The sequence below is a fragment of the Cebus imitator genome, unplaced genomic scaffold (assembly GCF_001604975.1).
Source record: "Cebus imitator isolate Cc_AM_T3 unplaced genomic scaffold, Cebus_imitator-1.0 Scaffold384, whole genome shotgun sequence".
Taxonomy (NCBI): Eukaryota; Metazoa; Chordata; class Mammalia; order Primates; family Cebidae; genus Cebus; species Cebus imitator.
Window position 1 is genome coordinate 2098892 of NW_016107699.1, and position 9726 is coordinate 2108617.

At 60.5% G+C, this 9726-nt stretch overlaps 2 protein-coding genes across 6 annotated transcripts in view; one reads left to right on the top strand and one right to left on the bottom strand.

Moving 5' to 3' along the window:
• The window catches only part of TMEM80 (transmembrane protein 80), a 10418-nt gene extending 1477 nt beyond the window's left edge, over positions 1-8941 (bottom strand). Inside the window, exons 1-5 of one of the 5 annotated variants that reach the window (XM_037731142.1) lie at positions 8529-8799; positions 5737-5756; positions 4459-4552; positions 4021-4113; positions 409-617 (exon numbers count right to left, since the gene is read on the bottom strand). In XM_037731142.1, the coding sequence (XP_037587070.1) occupies positions 433-617; positions 4021-4113; positions 4459-4552; positions 5737-5756; positions 8529-8766 (630 nt within the window). In that variant the 5' untranslated portion in view covers positions 8767-8799 and the 3' untranslated portion in view covers positions 409-432. The other 4 variants (XM_037731141.1, XM_017507856.2, XM_037731144.1 and 1 more) reach the window with 4 other exon arrangements.
• Positions 8843-9726, top strand: part of DEAF1 (DEAF1 transcription factor) — a 51263-nt gene continuing 50379 nt past the window's right edge. The window contains exon 1 of the mRNA XM_017507855.2: positions 8843-9614. Coding sequence (XP_017363344.1) covers positions 9326-9614 — 289 coding nt within the window. The 5' untranslated portion in view covers positions 8843-9325. The remainder of the gene's footprint in view (positions 9615-9726) is intronic.

The following is a 9726-nucleotide window of genomic DNA, read 5'->3' on the forward strand; positions in this document are numbered from 1 at the left end:
GTGTCTATACTGGGACTGTGAGTGCCGGCCTGCCCTCAAGGGGGTTCCCCTCCACCCATACACGTGTCTATACTGGGACTGTGAGTGCCGGCCTGCCCTCAAGGGGGTTCCCCTCCACCCATACACGTGTCTATACTGGGACTGTGAGTGCCNGTGTCTATACTGGGACTGTGAGTGCCGGCCTGCCCTCAAGGGGGTTCCCCTCCACCCATACACGTGTCTATACTGGGACTGTGAGTGCCCTCAAGGGTCTCTCTCCACCCATACACGTGTCTATAGTGGGACTGTGAGTGCCGGCCTGCCCTCAGAAAACAGTCCAGGCTGGTCTCACTGGCTCCCCACACTCTGGGCCACCTGGAGCCATGGCATTCCCTGTGGAACAGGTGACCCTGGCCTCTGTGCACCCACTGAGACTGGAGGTGTCAGGATCCATTAACCGCAAAGGTAACAGGTCTCCAGCCTCGGGGAAGAGGCCCTTCCGCAGCCCGCGTGGTCCCTGGGCTGACTCCTGCAGGTGGCAGGCGTGCCCAGCTGGTCGTCTGCAAGCCCAGGCAGGCGTGTGCAGGGCAGCCGGCGCTGGTCAGGGAGGTGCTCTGGCGCTGGTGTGCGGGGCTTTGCTGCAGGGGCACAGGGATGAGAAGCAGGTCCTCAGGCCCGTCCTGCAGCTCATGTGGCCTCGGGGGCCACAGGCAGGTCAAAGAAAGTCAGCCCAGGCAGCCAGGTACTTCCAGGAGCACTGGCGGGAAAGGCTGCTCAGGGGCTGCAGCCGCGGCCACCGTAGCTGAGGGAGCCCCGGGGGAGGCCCAGGAAGTCCCGCAGCCTCCTGCCTTCAGGAGTCCACCGAGTGGAGGGCGCCCAGGGTGACTCCGACAAAGGCAGCCAGCGCTGGGGATGAGGCCCGCCAGGACTGGAGTAGTGGCAAGCGGGGCGCTCCCTCCATGGAGGCAGAACTGGAGATGGGGTGGCGAAGGCGGCCGTCATCAGCAGAAATTCAGAGGCACACGCAGTTCTTTATTTACAGAATGCGATGAAGAGAAAATCTCTAGATACTTGGATGTAATTATTCCTAACATAGAAAACACAACAGAAGCAAATGAAGAAAAACGACTAGGAGTTAACAGTTTAGATACTTTGTAAGGGGAACTTACAGTAAATCTGGGAATGGGAAAAAAAATCACAGACAGAATTTGTTTAGGACTCAGTGCAAAAGGCAAAAGTTGCTAAAATTTTCGTGGACGGAGGCTCAGAACACGGGCCGGCAGCTGCTCTCTCTCCCCCGTCCCATCCCGGCCTCAGCCCAACCTCTCCTCAGAAGCCCCGAAGGAAGGGAGGAGCGTGGCTGAGGTGGAGATCCCGACACCAGAGCTGCTGGCTTGTTTGCATTTATTGCTTTGGGAACCCAGAGTGCACGACTGCACCCGCACCTGCCTGCCCACCAGCCAGAGCTGGGGGCGCTCCGAGCACGAGGCCCACGCCATCCTGCTTTTCCTTCCCGACTTGGAAACCCGGCTGGGGCCTGGCCACGGAGTAAACGGGGCTCCCAGAACACACAGTAGGACCGTCGGGGAAGGAGGGGTGATGGGGAATGCTGAGATTAGGCCTCTGTTCTGAGGGGCTCTGTCCTCCCTCTCGGCCCTGGGGGCTTGTGGGGTCCATGCAGGCCTGGCTGCTGAAGCCAGATCCTGACCGGGCTGAGCACACACTGTGACCGGGCTGAGCACACAGTGGGCCTCACCTCGAGGGCAGTTCCGTGTGGTCCCTGCCATTGTCCCCAACACCAGCATTTTCTCTGCCTTGGCTCCTCCTCCCACCCCTGCCAAGACAGATGGAACCATCCAGAACCATCTACGGCCAATCACTAGGAAAAGTGCCCTTCTGGTCCAGGAAATGGGAGATGACAGTGGGTCTGGCCGGCCAGGAGGGGGCCCCAGTGTGGGGTGCCCTGGGTGCCCGCAGCTACCTGGTGAAGGTGGCGACGGCGACCACCTGCAGCACGGCCTCCAGGCTGTGGAGCGCCAGGAGTGTGGCGCTGAGGGCCCAGTCCACCCACAGCACCAGGGTCTGCCACAGCAGGAAGTGGGCAGAGAGGAGGGCGGTGCCAGCCGTGAGGGCCAGGCTGGCGGCCAGCGGCTTTTCAGCCTCCGTCAGGTTGCCCCTGGTGCCTGGAGAGCAGAGCAAAGGGGGAGTGAGAGTGGAGCAGGGCGCTCCCCGGAGCCCACCGCCCGGGGTGCCTGCATCCCTCCAGCCCGGGGAATCCAGGGGAAACCGCCCTGGGGGCCGCCCAGAACCCAGCAGTGCCAGAGAGCACGTGCAGCACGGCGTGAGCCCCTCCTGGGAAGGTGCCCCTGCAGCACCATGGCTGACCCGCGCCTGGGTCCTGTGGCCGGCTGTGTGGACGGGGCGACTTTGGTTTCTAAAATGGTTCAAGTGCATCTGCCACCTTTTCCAAGTGGAACGGAAGGGATTTTTTTGAAAAATCCCAAAAATATTTTTCTCTGGTCCAAGGCCAGCTCTGGAAAATTTCATGAATACATATTGAAAACAGAACTGCGTATTTAGCAAACAAATGGGTTAGTCACTAGGTGAGCCCAGGAGCCTGGAGACCCTGCAGGGTGTGGTGTGCTTGGGGAGGGTCCTTGTTGGCCTAGCAGACCCCGAAGGGCCGTGACACACCCTGCCCCCACCACCTTGGGACGGGCCAAGACCTGAGGCTTGTGCCACAGTAGCACCCTCCCAGCAGTGTGGCTCTGGGCAGCGAGCTGCAGAGGCCCAGGCACCATCTGCCAGCACAGGCGAGGCATGGACAGCCGGGCCCCCTGCGGCGGGGCGGGACGGGCAGCTGAGAGGACCACCTCCATCCTCCTAGTGGGGTCTGAGGCCTCATGATGAGCAGAAGGGGGCCCACCTTCCCTGCAGCCTCCGCTCTTCACTGGACATTGGGCTTCAGCGGTGTGTCTGTGTGAACAAGAGGGGCCTACGATTCCAGCCTGGCAGGTGCAAAGTGCCTCAGACGTGCCTGCCGTGTCCCCATGGCAGGGCAGCGTTTCACAGACACATGTGCCGTGACCACAAGCATGCAGAGGGCTGGAAGTCAGGACCCCGCGGGCCACAGAGGTGAGCTCCGAGGAGGGCGAAACCAAACTCACTCCCGCCCACACAGCCGACCAAGAGAAGATCAAATGAATAAACTATGTGGTTAAAAAAAGGGAGTAAGGGCCGGGCACTCTGGGAAGCCAAGGTGGGCAGATCTCTCCAGCCCAGGAGTTGAAGACCAGCCAGGACAACACAGTGAGACCTGTCACCAGGCACTCTAGGAAGCCAAGGTGGGCAGATCTCTCCAGCCCAGGAGGTGAAGACCAGCCAGGACAACAGGGAGACCTGTCACCTTGTCTCTACCAAAAATAATAAGAATTATTAGCTCGGCGTGGTGGCAGGTGCCTGTAGTCCCAGCTACTTGGGAGGAGTGGGAGGGCTGACGGGAGAGGATCGCTTGAGCCCAGGAGGCCAGGGCTGCAGTGAGCTGTGATCGTACCAGTGCACTCCAGCCTGGGCAACAGACTGAGACCCCATCTCAAAAAAAGTAGGCCACTTGAAGGGGCTGCAGACTTGGGGACCTCTAGAGATGGACTGGGGAGGCTGGGGGGTGCTCCCGCCCCTCTAGACCCTGCCTCCTTGGGACCTGGCAGAACTCTCCAGGCCTTCCTCCTCAGACAGCTGAGGCCAAGGGGAAGGAAGGGGCGCAGGTGAAATATTCTGGAGCTCCGATGTGGTGGCGGGCTGGGCTTCTGCAGGACACACTTCCCGTCTCCCCAGCGATGCCCCAGTGTTATTTGTCTCTGGGACAAAACTTCTCAATTAATACTTAATGACACTGTAAGAAGAGCCTGCAAAGCAACTGGGTTAGCAGTCTGGATACAAATGTCTCCAAGAACCATACTATGAAAAAATGAGTATTTAAAGGCTGTGGTAGCAGACAGCAACTCCTATCACAAGCTCCTTACAGTCTGACCGTCCACTCACCCAGATACAACCGAACAGCTTCCAGAATCCCCATGAGAAGCAGCAGAGCGAGATCGAGCACCAGGCAGCGGTGAGGATAGCTGAACACCTGACCTGAAGAGCACGGACGGAGAACGGACACGTTACCCAGGGCAGCAGCGGCGGCCTCAACGTGCCTTTTCCTCTTGTTTTGAGACAAGGTCTTGCTCTGTCTCCAAGGCTATAGTGCAATGGCACGATCTCGGCTCGCTGCACTCCTCCCACCTCAGCCTCCTAAGCAGCTGAGATTACACGCACCTGCCCCCATGCCCGGCTACTTTTTGTGTTTTTAGTAGAGACAGGGTTTCACCATGGTGGCCAGGCTGGACTTGAACTCCCGACCTCAAGTGATCCACCCGCCTCAGCCTCCCAAACAGCTGGGATTACAAGCGTGAGTCACCACGCCCAGCCCTGACTTACTTTTATACGTGATTATCAGGAGCGTGGCAAGGAAATACAGGGTGTAGTACGTTCCACTGATGTAAAACAGCATTTGAAGGGGAACTGAAGAGAGCTGGTGAGTGGCTAAGGATCCCAGGCTCAACAGGCTTGGGGGCAGCCTCCCAGGTGCTGACAGGAAGGGCGGGTTCTGTCATGTTTCCAGGTGGCCATGGGGACCTGGCCACGGCTGCCAGTCTGTCTGGGGCTTCTATCACTATGCTTGAGGCAAATGTGGTCCCATGAGTTGGCAGGGCCTTTGTGGGACCCCCCCACACCGATCCCAGAACCGAAGCCCCTGCCCTCAGTGACTGTGGACAGGACTGGTTAGGGGACAGCCTCCACACACTGGCACTCCCAGTGATGTTACCCTGACTCTTGTCCCAGTTACGAGGTAGAAAAAATAACTTTGTCATTTTCTTTTTTCTTTGACAGAATCTTGCTCTGTTTCGCAGGTTGGAGTGTTGTGGCGTGATCTCAGCTCACTGCAACCTCCGCTTTCCAGGTTCAAGTGATTCTTCTACCTCAGCCTCCTGAGTAGCTGGGATTACAGGCATGCACCACCACACCCGGATAATTTTTTATATTTGTAGTGGGGCCAGGATTTCACCATGTTGGCCTGGCTGGTCTCAAACTCCTGGCGTCAAGTGATCCATCCACCTCAGCCTCCCAAAGTGCTGGGATTACAGGTGTGAGCCACCGTGCCTGGCCCCTTTTTTCATTCTCTTCAGAGAAAATATATTTCTGTTTGGGGCACTTAAGTATCTACTGGCCACTTCCTGGGCTGTGTACGTTTCATACTGCGGCCAGGCACAGCGGCTCACGCCCGTGATGCCAGCGCTTCGGGAGGCCAAGGCCGCAGTGACCTGTGTTTGCCACACTCCAGCCTGGATGAGATCAAGGCTCCATCCTTAAAAATACATAGACAGAAATAAAATAGAATCTATGGACATGCAAAGTGGGGGGTTTCCATCTTCCTGCCACTAGTGGCCAGGACAGAGGCAGGTGGCCACCCCTTGGTAGCTGGGCAGATGGGCATGCTAAGCCACTTTGTGCATGCAGGCCTCAGCAGGTGGGGGACGGAGCCAGCACACCGACCAGAGGAAGTTACATCAACTCTAAATCTGTCCAGGAACACCCCCTCCCAGAAGTGGAATTAGTAGGCAGAACTTAGGGAAACCATGAGGGTGAGGAAGGTGCTCTGCGTGGCAGCACTTGTGCCCTCTGGGCGCTGTCCTGGAGGGGCACGCAGCAGGATACCATGGTGGAGGAGCCTCTCCCTGGAAGAGAAAGGGTCCGTGAGCAAGGCCTGACAGCCACCAGGATGCTTTCCTGCGTCTTGCTCTAGACAGGAACCACCCGCTTTAATTCTCCTTTGATCTCACAGGTGTGTAGAAAGCAGCACACATTTACTGTGGGCCTGCTCCACCGCCTCTCTGTCCATCCTTCCGTGAGGCAGTAGTCTCTGCCTTTTAGAACCTGAGGCTGCAGACCCTGAGTATGGGGGTGGGGTGGGGTGGGTGGAAAGTGAACCCTCCAGCCGGCCCTCAGGGAAAGCAGCTTTGACACTTCTCCATACTTGCCACATACGGGACTAGACGAAAACCTTTTCTGACTTGGGTTGTAACAAATCTTTTTCCGTAATTGATAACAGACATTTGGATTCCTCTGGAACGTTATCCCCAAATATCCCTCCAGAAATAAGAATTTTCCAAACCAGCAGTGCCGCAGTCCACCCTGTTCATCGCCAACTCCTGCACCTTCTCCCACCCACCGGGGGCGACAGGAAGCCCAAGGAGTGAGTGGAGTCTCTTTCCTCATTTCTGATTCTGAGGTTTTGCATCTGAAGACTCCTCTGACTCACCCTGGATCCACTGTGGCCCGGGTGGGATTAACTGTCTGAAACGGGCTCCTGCGAGTTGCACGTGATATGTGCACGTCTCTACATGTGTGGATCCACCAACAGTGACCTAGAATTGGGTGAAAACCTCTCATAAAAGGAGGCGTAAGCTGCACCCCTGGGCAGCAGGCAGGAGAGCCACCTGAACACAGCTTCTCTTCCATTTCCCCTTCAGCGCCAGGGAGGGCAGGACAGAAACCCGGCCTCAGTGAGATTTTTGTCTTCTTGGGCAGATCTGGGGCCTTCTGTGCCAGAGTTTGTGGAATCTCACACGGGCAAGAGTCTTAAGCCAGTAAACACAGGACATTGGCATCAAAGGCTCAGAACTGGGCTCCTGGAAGAGGTGGCACCTGCTGGAAGCAGAAAGCCAAGGGCACCGCAAACCACATGGCATCGGATTACCAGCAGGCCATTCATTAAACCTGATCTGTTCTTAAACCGGGCTACCTAAATACCTGTCATTATTTGTGCTGATTTTGCATTAATTGGGGTTTTCATCCCTTTTGATTCTTTTCTTAAAGGTTGGGTTCTTTGGCCAGGCACAGTGGCTCACGCCTGTAATCCCAGCACGTTGGGAGGCTGAGGTGGGTGGATCATGAGGTCAGGAGTTTGAGACCAGCCTGGCCAACATGGTGAAACCCTGTCTTTACTAAAAATACAAAATTTAGCCAGGTGTGGTGGTGCATACCTGTAGTCCCAGCTACTCAGGAGGCTCAGGCAGAAGAATCGCTTGAACCCAGGAGGCGGAGGTTGCAGTGAGCCCAGATTGCACCACTGCACTCCAGCCTGGGTGATAGAGCAAGACTGTCTCACACACACGAAAAAAAGCTGGCGTTTTTTTTTTTTGAGACAAAGTTTCACTCTGTGGTCCAGGCTGGAGTGCAATGGTGCAATCTTGGCTCACCACGACCGCTGCCTTCCAGGTTCAAGCCATTCTACTGCCTCAGCCTCCCGAGTAGCTGGGACTGCAGGCATGCGCTACCACACCCGGATAATCTTGTATTTTTAGTAGAGATGGGGTTTCTCCATGTTGGTCAGGAACTCCTGACCTCAGGTGATCCGCCCGCCTCGGCCTCCCAAAGCGCTGGGATTACAGGCACGAGCCACCGCGCTGGCCAAAGGTGGGCTTCTTCAACAATTCCAGTGTGTCTGCCAAGTGCCAGCTGCTCACTGTTGCAGACTGAGGTTGTGGGGCTTGGGAAAAACAACCGTATAAAAGCCTCGGCAGGACGGAAGTTAAGCCTGCAAGGAAAAGGGAACAAATGTCTTCCGTGATGTAATGGACAAGGTGTGTGACGACAGCTTGTTCTGGGATACGCGTAATTTTTTTGGAGACGGTGTTGCTCTGTGGCCCAGGCTGGAGCGCAGTGGCCTGAGGTCACGGCGTGGGCGATCCCGGCCCACGGCAGCCTCGACCTCCGGGGCTCGAGTGACCCGCCGGCCGCTCAGCCTTCAGCGCGGCCCAGAGCACAGGCGCGCGCCCCCGAGCCTGGCCGGTGCTCACGAACCCTGCGTCTCCGGAGAGCGGCCTGGGCCTCCCGACGTGCTGGACCCCGGGCGCGAGCCGCGGCGCCCGGCCTGAACTCGATCTTTACCCACGCAGACCCACAAACCGGCCTGCCCGGGAGCGGCCACGCTTCCCTCCTCCAAACCGACGCCGGATGACCGGGAAGTGCGCGCGGCAGCCGAGCCCCGCGGGGCGGCCGGCAGCGGGATGGCCGCCTTCCTTCCCGCCGCGGTCTGCCCGGCCCTCCTCTCGGAGGCGCCCCTCCCGCGGGGCAGCCGGGGCACGGGCACGGGCACGGGCCATTTTTTGGGCGAGGAGTCCAAGGCTACCGGAGCCCCGCGCCCGTCCCGCCCACGTGTCCTCGCAAAAGCCGCGCGCGGGACAAGAGCTGCCGGGGCCCGGGGCCCCCAAAGTCGCTCCGCACCCGCCCTCCCCAGGGCCAGGCGTCCGCGCGCGGGGGAGCTCCGCGGGGCGCACGACGCCCGCCACCCGGGCCAGGCCGCGCTTCTCGGTGGGGTGACGGAGCTGCCTCGCTCACGCGGGGGCGGTGGCACAGCCCCGTGAGCGCACCGAAAACGGAAACCGGACCGCCACCGCATGGAAACGCCGCGGCACGCACGGAACCCCCACGCCGCCGGAGCTCACCTCGCCGCGCGGCCGCCATCTTAGCCGCCCCGCCCGCCGGTCCGTCGCGATCCCGGCAGCCTCTGAGACTGCGCCGCTCGCGCTCCTTCGGCCATTTTCGCGTCTCCTGACGAAGGGGCCCGACCGTGCCGCGTTTCGGAGCGGACGTCCGAGCCACGGCCGAGGCCCGATTAGTCTGTCCGGGAGCGCTCGGGCACTTTCGGAAGGGAGGAGGCGGAGAGCCGAGGTTCGGGAGCATTCGGGCTCGGGGACATTCGGCTCGGCTCGGCTCGGTGTCGGGTTGACTCGGCTTCCGCCGGCCTCGGGAAAGGGCGAAGCCCGCGGCACTAGGCTCTCTCTCAGAGGCCGAATTGCGTCGAACGCCCGCGGGAATCTGCCCAGAGCCGTCCAGCCCTGTCGGCCGGGAAAGACAGCCGCCTCAACCTCTTAGGCAGTGAGGAGAGCTGGGCAGAGCTTCTCGGAAACCCTCGTGCGGACTCGGACCTATTCGGACTGACTCGGCTGCCCACTTCGGGGAGCTTCGACCCTCCTCGGTTCCGGACTGTGTCTCGGCTCGGCGGCTTCGTGCAGTTTCGGCCCCTGCTCGGTCAGCCTCGGTTCTCCTCGGCTCCGCTCGGTGGCCGGGTTCGACTCGGCTCCGCTCGGCGGCTGGCTGCCTTTTCGGCCCCTGTTCGGGCGGCGGCTTCGGGCGGCCTCGGCCCAGCTCGGGCGTCCTCTTCGGACCCCGCTTCGGGCTCCGCGACCGGCGCTTCGGGCGGCCCCGGACGGCGCCTTCGGGAGGGCTCGGCGGAGTCCGGATGGAGGACTCGGACTCGGCGGCAAAGCAGCTGGGCCTGGCTGAGGCGGCTGCGGTGGCGGCCGCGGCCGCGGTGGCGGCGGCGGCCGCGGCCGCGGCGGGAGGCGATGCGGAGGAGCCGGTGCTGAGCAGGGACGAGGACTCGGAGGAGGACGCAGACTCGGAGGCGGAGCGGGAGACGCCGCGGGTCACGGCGGTGGCGGTGATGGCGGCGGAGCCCGGGCACATGGACATGGGCGCGGAGGCCCTGCCCGGCCCCGACGAGGCCGCCGCCGCCGCAGCCTTTGCAGGCAAGTGTGCCCGCCGGCCTCTTGCCTCGCCCGGTTCCCGCGCCTGCCCCGCACACCTGCCCCGCGTGACCGGCCCGCCCCTCACACCCGCCCCTCACACCTTCCCCACGTG